Source organism: Pteropus alecto, unplaced genomic scaffold (genome assembly GCF_000325575.1).
Source record: "Pteropus alecto unplaced genomic scaffold, ASM32557v1 scaffold104, whole genome shotgun sequence".
Taxonomy (NCBI): Eukaryota; Metazoa; Chordata; class Mammalia; order Chiroptera; family Pteropodidae; genus Pteropus; species Pteropus alecto.
The window spans coordinates 2,676,449-2,694,486 of record NW_006436664.1 but is presented as its reverse complement, the minus strand read 5'-3'; the positions used below and the strand labels follow the sequence as shown (position 1 = coordinate 2,694,486).

Sequence of the window (18,038 nt, the reverse complement as noted above, 5' to 3'; positions counted from 1 at the left end):
AGATTCAGCAAGCAATCCACAGATGCTGTGCTTATAGTTGCCTCAAAAGGCCACACCAGAAACCAAGGCCAGCTGTCACCAGTGTGAGTCCAGGCACTGCTCAGCAAGGGGCAACTGACTAACGGAGTACACACCTGGATGTGGCTTGGGTGGGGCTGCCAGTTGGGGGAGGCGGAGGTTCAGGGAATGCTCTGGGCAGGTTGGCCTCTGTTATTCAGTTTAATGAAGTCTAGGCTATGGCGGTGCTGAGTCCACACACTGGGAGCAGCGAAGGCTCAAAAAAGAAACAATGGATAGCACCGGCACTTCTGTCTGGGAGAGAGCCTCACCTCCGTCCGCACTCTGACAACTCCGCGTCACCCTGTAAGTCCCTGGTGGCCCCTGCAAGCAGCCAACACGGCCCTGGTGCTCAGAGCGAGCGAGTCGTCAGTACGAAAGTCTGCTTGCAGATGCAACCCCCATAAGAGGTGTCTGTAGCTGCTGCTGCTGCTGCTGCTGCTGCTGCTGCTGCTGCTGCTGCAGCCTCCATATCACTTAGCCGCTGGAGACCCAGTAGCCCCGCATCCTTGCCCCATGCTACCTTCTGCTGTTGCAGGGTGATTTCCTGGACTTCTCCCTAGTTGTATGGCTTGTTTATCTAGATCCCTGGCGATTTTTCCTTGCTGCTGCTCCTTATTACCGTCACAACTTTGATTTCATCACCAGAGGGATGAATAGAACCTCTATCATCTACGCCAGTTTTTTCCTCCCTCTCTACTTGTCAAATTTTTAATACAATTCTGAAAAAGAAATGGAAATCAAAAGCCAAAATTCAGTGTAGACCTGCAAAGAAAGTGCGCTCAGGGTGCTTTCTTGACTGAAAATTCTTGACTGAAAGCACCGCAAGTAAATAGCTGTGGACAATGGTATAAAGGTGGAATAAGGACGTTCACAAAGAAACAAAATCCAAGAATAGGTAAATGGACATAGATGAGAAAATCCTGAAGGATTCTGGATTTCAGTGAGGATAAAGCGAAGTATAGCCTTTTGAAAATTTTAGTCATTTCATAGTCCCCAGAAAGGGATCTTTTCCATCTAACTCAGAGAAGTCTAAGAAGTCATAATTCCTTTGTTTTCAGCTGAACAAAGACTTTGGTTCCCTATTACAATGAAATAGATGTTAAGATGAGTAACAGATTCATTTACATCTTTATATACTTTAAGGTGGATGAGTTTAAGAGTTTAACCCTAGGATATATCATCAGGATCTAGTTGACCCACATTTAGTTTGCTGGGGTTTTCTCTTTTTGGAGTTCTACTTGTAAGAATTGATATTCCATGACCTCTTTCCTAGATGTCTTCCAAAGAACAAAGACAAAATTTATTTTTTAAAAAATAAAGTGTAGCTTATTCTATTTGCAATTAGCATATGGGTCCACTGGACTCCTATAAATCTAGGATACATCACAGAATCTTAGTGATCTTATTTTTCCTGTATCTTGAAACATTCTGCTACTTCATCATTCATGGAATTATTTCATCACTATTCATCAAAATTATTCCAAACTATGCTTTAAAAAGACTAAAACAATAAGAAAATAGAAGAATGATGGAATTACCTAAGATGATACAATAGTGAAATATCACTATTGCACCATCCTTCAGTTTTCTTTTTGCAATGCTTAAAGTGTGGTAGCATCTTTCAAGATCTTTGTAGTATGCTTTTAGCTTTCATTGAATGTAGTTAATAATTCAAAATTCAAGATGAATGCGCAGAAACAGAGAATGGCACCCTAGACCCTATGATGATAGCAAAATCTTAGACTATGAATCTTTAGATGATCATCTTCTAGATGAATTTCTCAAACTCAAGAATCAATGAGTTAACAATATATTTCTAATGATAAAAAGAAAATATGGTATTCTCATCCAGTCATTCAAGAGAATAACTTCATTACACAATATTTTGCTACAAGAATCTGGACAACCTCATTTTGCTAAGAGCACCTATTACAGTATTTCATCCTTTATGATGTTTATATGGATAATTTTGCTTGATCTGATTCTGAAGTGGACAAATGCTAATGGTAGTTGTGTATACAAAGATGATGGGAAGGAAATAGATAATCTAGAAATTAAAAATTATTTGGATTGATCATTTATAAAACTAAAAAGAAATATTCTGCAATTAGGGAGCAAAGAAGATAGCTGTCCTCACTCCAACAAAATTATGAGTCTTTAAAGTTTTCAAAAAAATCCTTCGAGTCTTATGTTTTGATGATGCAAGTGCAAGAAGAACCAGAAGTAACAATAAGCTAGGATGTAATAGTGATGCATTTGAAATCTGCAATCACTATTTACAGGATGGGTATGTTCCAGACTCATGCATCACAGGTAATGAGCGGGTAATTGCATTTTGAAGGCCACTGCCCATTTGGATATATCTTCAAAATCAGGAAAATATAGAATAAAAATTGGGGTTTGCTACGTTTAGATACTTAAATTTCCAATAAAGTTGTTTTTCATTATCCCTTTAATTTATATAAATTTATGAAATGACTAAAAGATACAAAAATTTTAAAGGGTCCTTGGACTCAGATGGAAAATGTTCACCATGAAGACTATTTTTTCTAGTATACTAAAAGTTAAGAGGTTTTTATCTGAGGAGAGTAGAATGAAAAAGTTTTGGGATCTTGAATGAGGAGTGTCAAACTAGGAATTGGAGAAAGACAACCTTTTCTTGCTGTCTAAATTTATATATCCCTGGACTAAGGCATTGAGATCCATCTGTGTTCTGAAGGATGTTTGTTAAACATTTACCAACATGCAACTGGTTATAATTATTTGCTTTTAGTTATACCACCTTGTAGAGGTCCTGGCATAAAATGAATGTTCCCCAAATACTCATGAAAATCTAAACATGAAAATCTAAACAATTACAAAAAATATCATCATCATTTTCATATATTGAGATTGTAAAAATACAAACTCTGACATAAACCACGCCCCCCCCCAAAAAAAGTCCTTTTTAAAAGCAAAATTTCTAAAAGCAGTACTTCCTCAAACTGGCATTTTTCAAATTGCCAGAGAATATTAAAGAAAGAAAGGGAGGTACTATGATCAAATAAATTCAGGAAGACATCTGTTAAATCATGTAAAATAGGTCTCTTGACCTGTCAGGATTTTAAATATGCTAATATTCATTTGTGGATCTTTAACAGTGGGATTTAAGTACATTTCCCCAAGGTATTTGATCTTAGAACTTTTTTTCAGGGACTATCTGGGGGCAAGTATTCTAAACACCCTATGACTTTATCTTCAATCATTAATTACCTTAAATACTAGTTAGTGTAGCAGCCAGTATTCTCTTCCTACTTCTGGACCCACAGATGTTTCTAAACTGGAGATTCCAGTACTACACATTCAGGTGAAGTATGATAATGTAAATTTCTTGAAATTTTATATGGTCACCACCAGAAAGAGCTTTCACCTCTACTTCTTCTTTTTGGCTTAATTCGTTTTCTAGTATAAATGAAGCACTTGTAGTTTTTTCTATCATGGGTTCCCTTCCTTTTGCTCAGAAATTATAAGGCACTAGCCAACTATTTCTGGAGTACTCACCAGAAAAAGCAGTACTCAGATTCTAATTTTGAATTTTCATCATCAGTAGTATGTTGTCTATATATATAGGATAATATCAGTCTAGTGTTCTAGTCTGCACACACAATGACAATCATATTAGATATAATAATAATACATAAGGCTAATTTATAAATCACACATGAGGGTTACAGAATTCTAAACTCAAATAGACCTTAGTGATCATTTAGTCCAATCCTTATACATAACAAATGAATGTGAGAATAGAAGAGTTTACATAGCATATAGAAAGTCAGGGTGTTGAAACCTACACCCTATACTTAAAACCTACAACACTGAATTTTCATTTCATGCTTGTCATCTCTCCCCTTTGAATGCTGACAAGACTTGGCATTAAAATTTGTTCTTATTTCAATAGCAATTGTTTCTATTCCCCAGAGTGCTCCAATAGTAGTATTCTCCAATACCACGTCATTCTGCAATTCTGACCAACTCCAGAATTACTAGAGTTCATTTAATCAAACTATACAAATGAAATTCTTCAATCTGCTCTTAAACCATTTATAGTGGCCCAAAGAAATAAAACATGGTTATTTACTGACAGCTTTTTTCCTTTTCTTTTTATCAAATGTGTATTTGATTTATAAAGAACATAAGAATTACTAAAACCCACGTAGCAAGGAAGGGAATTCCTACTTTAAAAGGAAGAAGCCAGATTTGTATTTTTACGTTAAAGAAGTAAAGTTTTGGTTTTGTTCTGTGTTCTATAATTGAATTAGACCTTGCCTTGACTTTCTGGTATTAGGTCTTTCTAGTCCTTTCTGTGAATCTCAACCCCAAAGCTTGAGGACAGTGTTCTTAGAGAGATAAAAGAGACTGCTCGTGCCCAGAGAACCTATACTAAGACTAGTATCTTACACCTATCTTAATTACTTCTCTCTAATCTATAACCAGTGGGTCATAAAGGCTCTTAGGTAGAGCAGGTCCTCTGATAACATCACTTCATTCAATGTTATTTCATTAATAACGTTGATAAAGAAAAAAAATCAATTCCTGGCCAGAGCCACTGTCTGTGTGGTTTGCAAGTTCTCCCTATGTCTGCGTGGGTTTCCTCCAAGGACTCCAGTGTCCTCTCACAACCCAAAGATGTGCACAGGGGGTGAACAGGCATGTCTACATTGTCCCAGTCTGAGTAAGTATGAGTGTGTGTATGTAGCCCTGCAATGGAAAGGGTCCTACCTTCTGTCCTGAGCTGCCAAGACAGGCTCCAGCCACCCCTGACTCAACTAGAATAAGTAGGTTGGAAAAGAATTGTCTCTCTTGTTCCTATTAATCTTTCTTAAATGTATGTATAGCTCACATCTATTTAATATTTAATATTAGAAGTGTTTGGGGTCTTTGTTTAGAAGTTTGGTGGTGTTTTTGTGACCAGAAATATGCCATAGGAACTTAACTCTTGTTTATAACAATTAGCCTCTAGTAAAACTAGTTTCATTGTACATCATTTTGCTTCAAGTCCCAGTTTCCAATAATCTATTGATGACGTTAAGTGAGGACTTCCTGTACTTATTTTTACTGAACTGTATCTTGTGGAGCATAGTGATTTAGAGCAACGGCTTGTAAGTCTAACCACCCATGATAGAATCTTAACTCCATCCACCTCCTATGTGTGACCTCGGCATGTTATATATTCTTTTCTGAGCCACATTTTCTTCAGCTGAAAATAAATATAACAATAGTACCTACCACTTAGGATAACAATATATTGTGATGATTAAATGAGAAATCAGTATAAAATATTTAGCCCTGAGAAAAAGAAAAGGAGCCTGTGAGAGCCTAAAATTGGCCTGGCTCTATCAACTGGGCCTAGCTGTTGTTAGGAGTTGCCAATGGCACTCAGAGTCAGGCCACATTCTTATATTGAATACAAACCATTTCACAGCACACCAACATCAGACAAGGCCACTCTGACCATGAAAGATAAAGACAAGAAACAGGACCACTCTGTAATCATGTCTGAACTCAGACAAAAATCGGGAAGAGTGTCCAAACCACAAAATGACCACTTACCTTTCTAACCTGGCTAATCTGAATGACTGCTTCTTTACCAATTAATACCAATTAGCGTCCCTTCTTCCCTATATCTTCTATGTAAAACTAGTTGAGACACCGAATCATAGAATTTGTCAAGTGCTCAGATGAACTGAAGAGAAAGCTGGGCTACCAGATGTCAGATAAGGCAATTAAAGCAACAAAGAGCCGAAATGGAAGCACCAGTGAAGCCTCTAATCGCTTACTGAGACTGCATAGGCAAGAGGCTAACTAAACCTGGTGAGAACACCTACTCCCCCTGTTCCGTTACCCTCATGGAATGATGCACTGCTTGAGGGTTGGGTGGACTGGCACAAAGGTGGAAGTCTGGAGATCTCTCACAGCTGAAGGAGCCTTAAACAAAAGACTCCTGTAGGTTAACAAAACGGGGGTGGGCAGGCGCTGAGAGTGAAAAAATACTGGGTACTGAGTCAGAGTGGCTAAGTTTCCAGATAAAAAGACCTCCAAATGGAAACACCTGGGCTAGGAATGCAGCTATGCATAAGAACATGGCTGGTCAGGGGGCCTGAGTCCTTGGCTGCAACTCCCTTCAGAAACTACCATGCATTGGCTAAGTGCACTAAGTCTGGTGTGGGGAGGGCAGTTTTCCCCTGTGAAGCCTGCCAGGTAAAGCCTTTGTAATTGCTTTTGGTCAAGCCTGAAAAAAACCACACATAGGTCTTAAACCAGGAGACTTACTCCTCAGAATTATCCCCCTTTCCTGACGGCGAAGCTCTACTGTCCCCAAATCATCTAAAAGCCCAAATCTTATAGTAAATAACTTAATTCTAACATCCTCTCATTGAGACATCTCCAAGTTGCAGTAATTATGTGACTAGAGGAGTGTTCTGGTGGTCAGAGGATGCTCCATAAATGTTAACTATATACAACTACAATTCTCACAACACCTGTGTAGCACCGCCTCCTACTTTCTGTGCATCAACCACGCTGAAGTTTTTCCAATTTTTCCAACATGACCTACTTCCTGCAGCAATAAACAAACAAACTCTTTCTTCTACCTGCTAAGACTCAATATACAAATGGACAATGGCCTGACTATAAATATTAAAATAAGACTCTGACCCATAATCTGCAGCAACCATCCCCAAAAATCAATCTATTATTCTATAGTGACCGGCCTGGGAAGCCAGCTGACTATAAGTCAAACTTGTAGGAAGTCAAATTGCTATTTCTAGCAACAATGTAAAAAGCCAAACAAGAACCCCAGTATAATTCTCTCAAAATAGCCAGAACTTGATTAATAATTGACACATTTCCTAATTTTTCCCCTGCTTCCAATTTAGGACCAAAGAAGATCAAAATATGCACCTCTGACAAATTTCATAGGACGTCCCATTTCTAAGTAGAATAGAGTTTGCCATATTAATTATTTTGAGTTAAAGGCACTTGAAAAACAGAAGATGCAAGAAGGGCGCTCTATTCTTCCTTTCTTCCCGAAAGCTGGAGATAAAACTTTGTGAAAGGTGCATCTCCCTATACCTGGAAAGAAGACATTCTTACCACCAGATATGTGGAATCAAAGCCAAGATAAATCTATATAAACAAACATTATGAAACTAACCCTTATCTTCCTACCTACTTTTCCACAATTAACTGCCCTAACCCAAATCCCTTTGTCTTGTTACATTTTCACAATTTACTATTCTTCATCCCACCTAGTATATAAGTTTTGGGCCTTAACTCCTTTAGGTCTTGATTTTTCTTATGAACCCACCATGTACATGTAAAAATTACTAAATAAAATGTATATGCTTTTCTCCCGTTAATCCATCTTATGTCACTTTAATTCTTAGGCCCAGCCAGAGACCCTAAGAGGGTGGAGAAGTAATTTTACTTCTATAGCAGTTCTCCTACAGCATCCCCATGCAAAGAGCCTCTAACAAGGGCATACCTGAAGCCTTCCCTTTTTTTTTTCAATATAAAGCTTTCCTATTCCTCTTCCTGCCTTTGAGTCTTTGCCAAAATGCAAGTAGCATTGGCTGATTCCTTTCTTATAGCAAGCTCTGAATAAATAGCATTGCTCGTTTTCATTCTTGGGTCTTCATTTATTTCTATACTGAAAAGCTCCTCTCCATCCCAACTCCCTTAATAGCACTTATCACAGTTAACACTAAAAATAGATTTGTATCACTGTTTGTTTAACATCTCTCTGTCCACCAAGCTGTAAGCACCATGAGAGAAGTTGCTCACCATTGTAATTCCCAATGCCTACCACAGTGCCTGACACATAATAGAAAACTGATAAATATTAACTGGATAGTTTAATTAATTAGAGTTTAATAGCACAAAGAGGCAAGTGAAATTTTATATTGTGGCCAAAGAAAAGGAATTGAAAAAAAGTAAGATAAGACAGAAGAAATTCTAGGGCAATAGATCTTAAAAAACAGGGAGGGAAAGAATAAAATGAATGGACTAAGCTGAGTTTCTCTCTTAGAATGGTTCTTAAAATGTCAGTTTTAGAGCCCCATAACCAATCAACAGAATCAGACCTCTCTGGAAGAGAGAGTTATAGGACTCAGAGTCTGATTTTAAATAATTTCTTCCAGATAATTCTTATACACACTAACATCTGAGAATAACTGAGCTGATTAAAGGGCATATAAAACCGAGGGACAAATTTTGCATTCAGCTCTGCAAGGATGACTTAAGAAATGTCATCATCAATAAACAGCTGATTGTTCTGTTCTCACAATCCTCATGTAACTCCTATAACCAATCACCAATGTAAGAAATATTGAAATACAAAAATCTTTCCATTGTAAACTGAGAAGTAACTAGAAATCTTTGAAAACGGGGCATGAGAAGTAGCTCAGAATCTTAGGAATGGTTCTTTCCAAGGAGAAGTTAATGAAATAGTTATCATTGTTTTAGAAGTTCAACTTTCCAAAAATTAAGCTTTTTTTTTTCAAAATAACTTCATCAACTAAATGTAGCTACTTTTCATGTCTTACTAAAACTATCAAAAATACTAGTGCAATTTCCAATGCATAACCATATTAAAATGTTCCAAAACTCGTTAGTAATTTTTAAGTCAGCTTAGTTTTGAAGTAGCAGAAAGCAACTCTTATAAATTTTTTATTTACTTTCTTCTCTCCTGAAAAAATTCATGTCTGTGTATTTAAAAATTTTAGAACTATTTCAGAAACATTCGTGGTCTTTATTACTTCTTCCTTTGGAAAATAATTTATTTCCCAGAATAACCTTTGTTCATTCTGCTATTCCTCTCCTTTCTTCATTCATGTGTAGTTCTGCCATATATTTATACAGAGTCCAGTGGTAAGCATTGTTCCATTGGTTGTTGGTAATTACCAGTTCTTTTTTTACAGAAAAATGAGGGTAAATTGCTAATAAGTTAGTTTCCCCCAAGAAAAGTAAAAGAAAATCCAGAAATAAAGTTACTACTTACTTTTTAAAATTTGTTATTATCAAAACGTTTAAGGATGGGAGAATTTCTCCATACTCCTCTCTTTAAGTCTGTTCCTTCCAAAATCAGTAACATTTTTCAACCAAATAACTTCTATTTTGATCGTAGCGAGGCAGTCTTTCAAAGTTTAGTCACCATTCAAACACACTAATTCTTAAGTTCTTGTCCTCATTTTATCTTCAATCGAGTAAGTTGCATTCTGATTTCTAAATCAATTGCTAGAGGCAGTGCTTAAAAAAAAAAAGCCGTAATAAACATAAACGTAAGAAATATGACAACTGTATTCACTCAGAGCTTGTTTATAAAGATTTAGATACAATACTTTGTTTCTTGCAATTTTTGACCCAGAAAAAGTTACTTAAACCATTTCTGCCTTGTTTGCTCATCTGTAAATGGAGATAATAGTACTCACCCTAAGATTAACAATGGCGACTTCTGGGTGTTGCCATTAGCTTAATCCTTTGCACTACTTACATTTAAGGAAAGAGAGCTTTCTGATAAAAAAAAAGAAAAGCGATGACTACTCTAAGAGTAATTTGTTTCAGATAAATATAGTGATCTTTAAAGTAGCCAAGCACCAGATTTTCCTCTGGAAAATTAATTTTTCATTCATTTGGCGTCAGATAAATCTGGGGAATTGGTTCTTTCCTTTGGGACAATGTCACAATTGTAATACTTAACCCCTCTTTCGGTCGATTTCCTCCCTTACAAAACTGGGATAACACCACCTACTTCAAAAAGTTGTAAAAGTTAAATGAGGAACTATATGTGACCTGTCCGCCAGGGGTCTAAAAATTTAGAGGTCAATAAATGATCATTACAGTAATATTGCTCATTTATTTTAAAAAACATTAAAGAATCCCTCACCACTAGGATTTCTTAAAGGTGAATAACCCTCAATTATTACCCTACTTTTAGAAGCGAGAACGGAGGGTGGAAGAGAGAACAGGCACAAACACTTCAAAACCATCTCTGCAAGGAACTAATGTCGCAGTCTTCATTATACCACCGGAGCTTTAATCTTGGACATTCAGCAAGGTCGCTCATGCGCAATCACGCCCTGTAAACCCTGCCGCTTGTTCAACTCAGCGCCAAAGGTGCCTACTTGTGCGCCTGCGCCGTGACCTAGACGTGGGACTGCCTGAACTGGAAACCATGGCGTGGGTACCAGCGGAGTCCGCAGTGGAGGAGTTGATGCCTCGGCTGTTGCCAGTGGAGCCATGCGATTTGGCAGAGGGTTTCGATCCCTCCGTACCTCCGAGGACGCCTCAGGAATACTTGAGGCGGGTCCAGTGAGTGATTTGGCCTATGCGGGTGGGCTGGTCGTCTTTCCTGCCCCTGGGCACAGCATACGGTGCCTCGTTCGATCCCCAGGTGTGATAAAGCCCCTCCTCCGTCCCGGTCCCCAATCTCACGCGAGTTCGGGTCGGATCAAGATCACTCGATTACATCTTTACGTGGGAAGAGTTCCTATGAACTTAATTATATTAAATTTGATTGCCCATGGCAAGATGTGTGCTCTTAGATTTCCTTGCTTTTAATACAGATAATTTCAAAAACATATTTATCAGGACCTCAGTTGCAATTCTGAACTTTGTTTCTGATTTCATAATGAAATAGCTCGTTTTACTACGCATGAACAAAGCACAATAGTCTTCACATTTCTTGCATTTATTACTTATTTGTAGGATCGAAGCAGCTCAATGTCCAGATGTTGTGGTAGCGCAAATTGACCCAAAGAAGTTGAAAAGGAAGCAAAGTGTGAATGTTTCCGTGAGTTTTATTACCCGTCAGGGGACTTTTTTTACCCCCATAAATTAAAAGACCAAGGCTGTTCCTATAGTATCCAGCAGTATCAATTTTGATGTAGGTAAGATTTGACTGCCCCCTACGAAATTAGACATTTGCTTTTTCTCCCAAAAGAACAATTGGCATTTACCGCCCCCTAAGAGGCTTTCACTAACCCTGGCACTCATGGAGATTTGCTCTTCATATTTTAGGGACATGATCCAATCCTAAAGAATTTTTTAAGTAGGCCACTTATACTGTTCTTTATTTTGAAGTAACCTTTTTCTAGTTGTCTTAATTATCATTGGATTGTTTAATCTTACTGTAATTTGTATTAGTGCAGTTCTGCTTTTTACTGGGTTTTTTTAAGACTTATAAACTCAAATATCTTACACTTTTCTAGCAACTTGCACACTTTGAACAATTTCATTCATTTATCCAGCACATTTTTTACTAAGCAGCTCGGTTTTGCCAACACTGGAAAGACAACAAGAGGGTAGTCCTTACCCTTGTAGAGTTTACATTCTTCTGAGGAAGACAGAGGGTAAACAAGCAAATTAAATGATTACATATTATGACAATTGCTATGAAGAAAATTAACAATGACAAATAACACGGAGAACTACTTTATTTTTTTCAGAGAGCTACTTTAGTCACAGAAGGTCTCTCTGAGGAGGTTTATTTAATCTAAGGTCATGAGAGAGCAATTTTAAATTGTGATAAGTCCTTTTCTTTTTATGTTCTAAGTAATTTCTTTATCTGATATTTATAATTAGGAAATTTTAATGCAGTTATTCTAATGTTTCATATAATTTCTTTTCAGAAGTTTTTAGTTGATGGAAGATGATGTGTTATATACCTGGCTTTAAAAAGTGACCTAACAAAGTTTTATTTCAGGGCAATATGTGATTACTTGTAAACTATGTGCTGTTTTAGGAAACAGATACAGACCTTTTAAAGTCAAATGTCAAATTATTTGAGGACATTCTACTTCACCAAAATTCTTTATTTGGGATATATCTTTTTGTTTCAAACTGTTTTGCTTTATGGAAAGATAGTACTAGATTATTTCTTTAGGGCTCATATCATTTAGATCTCTTAGAAACTGCAACTATAAACCATTCCATATTGTTCTTATTAAAGTGATTATATAAGGATCTTTTCCTAACATTTTAAACTCAGAAATAAATAGTAAAATGAAATGCCTTCTTTTCTGCATCAGCAAAAAGTACTTTATTTTTCTTGTATAGTCTTACTCATTTACTTTATTATTCAGTGTTCATGTTGATTTTACTTCTACTTTGCAGAGGCATGAGATTCTAGTTATAACACTAACATTGATTCTAACAATTATGAACTGATCTTAGCTTTCAGGGTGCCAACCTGCTCCTGAAGGGTATTCTCCCACACTTCAGTGGCAACAGCAGCAAGTGGCACAGTTTTCAGTTGTTCGACAGGTAAATATACTTTAATCATTTAATCAAATTAATTTTCTTCCCTCTCTCAAATTTATCTCTGTTCTTAAACAGTAGTTGGAAAAATAACATTCATGATTCTGAAGAATAAAGAAAAGAATATGTATGAATTAATTACAAAATTATTATAATCATTAGACACAATACAGTTTGAAACATATTTTCCCAGTTTTAGGATTGTTAGAATGTTATGCAGCAGTTGATTTCTTGGTTCAAGTATCCATTCTCTGAAGATCGATGTCTAACTCTTCTTCCTTTAGAGTGTCAACAGACATAGAAGTCACTGGAAATCACAACAGTTGGATAGTAACGTGACCATGGTATGTAAGTTTCTTTGTTTAAGTAGTACAGTGTATACCTATTTAAAATAGTCCATATCTATTTCCAGTCTTTAAAGATTCACTTACTTAGTCCATATTATTTTCATTGTCTCCCATCTACCATTAAAAGTAACAATTTTGGTATATTAGTGGGCTGAAAAGTATAGAATCAGTAATACAAGTTTTTATTTTTGTGACAGTTTTAATCCACAGCATCTTAAGAGACTTTGGATAGGTAATTGTCAGGCCTCTATAAGTTTTTAAGGGGTCTTCTAGACATTTCCTTTTTAAGAAATAAATGCATTTTCAGTATTTACAAAAAGATCGAATAAAAGCTTTTTGGATTTTCTTGATCAGAGAATGGTGCCAATACCAGTGACATTTTAGTGAAGCCTGTCATGCATACTGGAAAGTAGTATTTCCTACATTTTATCAGCTTAGATATAATATTAAGCTGTTCAGTAGCTGTATCTGGACTATTGAATAAAAAGGGAGCTGGGGAAGCAATGGATACATTGTTCCAGGGCAATACTTTTTTTCTTTGATAGATTTTTAATTTTTCCTTTTTTACATTTCCCTCTTTTTTAAAATTTATTTTTTAATTATAGTTGATATACAATATGTGATTAGTTTCAGGTGTGCTCCAGGGCAATACTTTTAACCTTTTAGGGAGTGTCATATTCTTACGAGAATTAAATAAAAGCTATTTATTATCTTCAGAGAGAAAAAAATAAATGCACTTATGCACACAATTTTTCTGACAAGTTCAGGTAGGTAGTGCATAGATTTCAGATTTTAGAAGCTGCTTCTGGGCAGTGCTTCCTAACATCTTTTACATGGTGGTACATTGAAGTAGATGGAGGAGGCTGCTTGCATAGTCTTCCTGAGATTCCCAGCTAAGAGATTCAATATAAGCCTCTCTGTATGCTTTCCATACCAGTTGGAAGCTCTGCTGTAGGTAAAGCATGAAAGGAACTGATACCACTTGCCCAAGACCATTTAACTCATAAGAGGTATAGCTGGAAGCCACTGACGTTTGTCTGACTAAAGCCTTTCATGATGCCATGTGGCCTCACAGAAGGGAGATATATTATTATTTTCTTGCTGGTGTGAGGACTTTGGGTATATGCTTATCAATTCAAAAAGAAGCCACATTAGTAACACAATGATGATATAATTTTGTCAAAAATGAAAGTGACCTAACATAATTGAATAAATTATGATCCATCAAAACAGGAATATTATGTAACAATAACATGGGATCATCACAGCAAATGTAAATGAAAATAAAATGAAAAAATTTAAAAGCACACTGATGTCAACTATGTAAATATAAACATTTATTGATTTGTCCAATTATTTATTAAGCACCTACCATATTTAATAATCAGGATATTCAGTGCTACCTGAAGCAGAAATAGGCTCTGACCTAATGGAGTAATGGGAAAAGGTGGATACATTGTTCCTAGACAATAGATTTTAACCTTTTAAGAGTCTCATGTATCCTGAGAATCTAACGGAAGCTATTTCTCCTCCCAGGGGGGAAAAAACTATACCTTTGCAAAGTAATGTGCAAGACAATGTGTATAAATAAAAATTGTTTTGTTAAGGTAGTTATATTGAGCTAACTGCTTCCCCCCACTAGTCCTGCTTTTTCCACCTGGTGATGTAAAATAAATCTGTTCTTTGGCTGGACAGCCCATTAAATTTGTGAAGTATGTAATCATGTCTCCTTCTCTGGAATAAATATCCTTCATTCTTGTAAGCATTCTTACTGTTTTTTTTCCCATACCAATTTCCATCTTTATCATCCTCTTTTAAACACACCCTTGCTTGCCAGTGTCCATTAAAGTGTGATCCAAACTAAATATGTCTCACATATGGTGTGACCACTCGGGTACTATATTAGTTCGCTAGGGCTGCCACAGCAAAATACCACAAACTGGGCAGCTTAACCAGTAGTAATCTATTTTCTCATAGTTCTTTAGGCTGGCAGTCTAAGATCAAGGTGCAGTAAGTTTGGTTTCTCTTGAGGCCTCTCTCTTTGGCTTGCAAATGTCCACCTTCTCACTGTGTCCTCACATAGTCTTTCCTCTGTGCATGCCCATCCCTAGTGTCTCTTTATGTGTTCAAATTTCCTCTTCTTACAAGGACACCAGTCAGGTTGGATTTAGTCCCACTCCACAGCCTCATTTTATCTAAATCACCTCTGTTAAGGCCCTATCTCCAAGTACGGTCATATCCTGAGCTCCTGGGGGTTAGGGCTTCAATTATGAATTTTGGGAGGATATAATTCCGTCCATAACAGGCATCATATCTTTGTATTGAGGTAGTGGTAATAGAGAGGAGTCCTCATTTTGCATGGTTCAGTATTTAAAAAATACACAGAAATAAGTAAATTCATTTTTTTTTCTTTTAGCCAAAATCTGAAGATGAAGAAGGCTGGAAAAAATTTTGTTTGGGTGAAAGGTTATGTGCTGAAGGGGCTGTTGGACCAGCTAAGAATGAAAGTCCTGGAATTGATTATATACAAGTAGGTGATAAATGGATAAACAAAACAAAAAGTATTCTAATTTTGATGCATCATGTAGTATAAAGGGTCAGCAAACTATGGCCTAGGCCATATCCAGCCCACAGCCTTTTTTTGTACAGCTTATTAGCTAAGAATGGTTTTTATATTTTTAAAGCATTGTAAAGAACAAACTAATATGTGACTAATCTGCGTGTCCTGCAGAGCCTAAAATATTTAGTTCGGCTGTTTACAGAAAATGTTTGCAAATTCGATTTAGTTTATTAGCTCTTTAGCTTAAAAATTGGCAGCCCAGTTTCTAAAACAATGTACTATGACTTTTTTTAGGTTGGCTTCATATCTCGTGTTTTAGCTGTGCAGGAATTTTGAGAGTTAGATGAGATTTTGTTTCTTTAAATGATTAAGCATGGGTTGAACATTGAGTGATGAATAGTCAGAAAAACAGGAAAACGTGACACAATTGGAGAGGTACTTAAAAATGCTTAGTAAATTGCGTGTTCTGGAGATGAAATGTTGAAGTTATATTTAAAATTCACATGGCTTTATTCTAACTGTAAATGATAGGGACAACTCCTTGCCCTTCAGGATTCACCTGCCCTCAAGTTTGTAGATGTTTTTATGGAACCCTCTGCAAACATCTGCATTACTACCAACTCCTTATATTGTTCTGTTCTGTCGAATTGGTATTTACTGTTTGCTATGTGGTACCACATTGTGTTTTTCCTATTTAAAACCAGTTTTTCCCCAAAAGGTAAAAGCTCCAAAAATCACTAAAAAGACCAAGAATCCAATTAAAAAAAAGAGTCAAAGAGTATAGACATCTTAGGGGGAAGGTGAAATGGATAAAGGGGATCAAATATATGATAGCTGAAGGAAACTGGACTTTGGGTGGTAAACACAATACTATATACAGATGTCAAATTATAATGTACACCTGAAAATTATATAATTATATTAACCAATGTTATCCCAATAAACTTAATTTAAAAATTAATTAATTAAAATAAAAAGAGTATAGACGTCTCACAGATAGGAAATACAAATCATTATTATATAAGAAGATGCACTTGCAGTAATGCAACTTATAACTATGCTGGCTGCTATTTTTCAGGTAATATATTGGCAAAGAAAGCCTGATATACTGTGTTGATAAGGACTGGGAAAACAGGCACTCCTCCACATGTGGTGGGCGTGAAAGTAGATTCAACTCTAGGGGAGCTAATTTGGCACTGTTTCTCATACAACCTGTTGTTTTGGATAATCTTTATGTTACATTTCAAAAATGTGTTTTAATTTAATAAAGAATTAAAATGTATTATCTTGTTATTACAAAATATGTACAAGTACCATATATCATGTGAAAGAACCATTTAAAGATGCAACAGTTTAATGCAAATTCTCTTAAGTTTCTCAAAAGTTAATGCTGTTTTCATAATCAAGGCTCTTGGCTTTAAACTCTAAAGTAGATTTTTTTAAATTAAATTAGGTTGGGCTTGAAAAAAATCCTATTCGAGTAACCTTATTCCTGAAAAAGTTGGCTTTATTTTAAAAATATCACACATTAATGTCATAGTACCAATAGTATCATTTTAAAATTTTTTATACTTTAACATTTTAATTACTAAAATTATTCTTTATTTTTAAATTTACACATTCAAAGTTCAAGATATCATTTTCTTGGACATTACCAATGTAATAGTTCACAAAATATTTTATGGTAATGGCAGCAAAGGAATTTTGTTTCATTTTCATTTATTCTTTGTTTCTAAATAACTGTAATGTGAAATTCACCAGTTTGGAAAAAAATAAAGGCCCTTATAATACCATTTTGTACATTTCAATCTCTTTTTTTTTTTTTCCAGATTGGTTTTCCTCCTTTGCTTAGTATTGTTAGCAGAATGAATCAGGTAAAATCCATCTAATAATAAGTATATATGCATTCTTTTGTTTGTGATGTGTGTGAAAGTATTTGAATATGTTTACTAAATTTTTTTACTAGGCAAGACCCTGCCCTAAACTTTTTATCAGTTCTTATTTAATTCTTACTACAGCCCTATATAGGGAGTTATTATTAATATCCTTTTTTTTGAGACAAAGAAACAAAGAGGTTAAGAACATGTAGGTAGTTTTTCAACAAGTGTTAATGGCAACACTGGGATTCTAATTCGAGAACTGATGCTCTTAATCATGGCGCTAAACCATTCAAATGTATATATATCGGTAATATGTCTTAGATTCTGGGGTTTAAAGTAAATACTAAAGTTAGATTGCTATTTCTAGTTCCAAGTATCCTACATATTCCATTAAGAATGAACTACATTTGACCCTTGAACAACATGGGAATTAAGGACACTGACCCCCCGTGCAGTCAGAAATCTATTGTAACATTTGACTCCCTGAAAACTTTACTACATAAATTTCTTAGATAAAAGGAAAGAAATACAGACTTTGGTTCTTCAGTCTTTTAGGACAAGGAACTCTTTCTACTTAAAGAAAATAAAAACTTTGACGGTTTTGTCTTCACATAGCATTGGATACCCTTGGAAAATACTCTTTTTTAAGAGTCATACTCTTGTAAATCATATACTGGCTGACAGTTTCTCTTACTCGATCATTTGCATTAAGATACCGTAGTAATTATTCTGAATTCAATAAGAGTTTTTTCAAGTGTACAACTATATTTGAAAAAGCCAGAGAACAGTTTTAACATTGATAAATTCTATCTGTAGTTTTAAAACAGATCTTTCTCTAGCTAACTTTCTCTTTAGATTATACTTTGTTTTAATGAAAATAATCTGAAGGAATTTATG

The 18,038-nt window shown here is 35.7% G+C and overlaps 1 protein-coding gene and 1 long non-coding RNA gene across 4 annotated transcripts in view; one reads left to right on the top strand and one right to left on the bottom strand.

Moving 5' to 3' along the window:
* Positions 1 to 9,097: 9,097 nt before the first annotated feature.
* LOC112481107 lies at positions 9,098 to 10,194 on the bottom strand. The gene is made up of 2 exons (XR_003046804.1): positions 9,528 to 10,194; positions 9,098 to 9,345 (listed from the first exon to the last, which is right to left on the bottom strand). It is a non-coding gene; the product is annotated as an uncharacterized LOC112481107 (long non-coding RNA).
* Positions 10,195 to 10,198: 4 nt separating this feature from the next.
* GEMIN2 (gem nuclear organelle associated protein 2) overlaps positions 10,199 to 18,038 on the top strand; it is a 17,011-nt gene continuing 9,171 nt past the window's right edge. The window contains exons 1-6 of one of the 3 annotated variants that reach the window (XM_006913457.3): positions 10,199 to 10,407; positions 10,804 to 10,888; positions 12,271 to 12,360; positions 12,639 to 12,698; positions 15,118 to 15,231; positions 17,091 to 17,135. In XM_006913457.3, the coding sequence (XP_006913519.1) occupies positions 10,271 to 10,407; positions 10,804 to 10,888; positions 12,271 to 12,360; positions 12,639 to 12,698; positions 15,118 to 15,231; positions 17,091 to 17,135 (531 nt within the window). In that variant the 5' untranslated portion in view covers positions 10,199 to 10,270. The other 2 variants (XM_025047921.1, XM_025047922.1) reach the window with 2 other exon arrangements.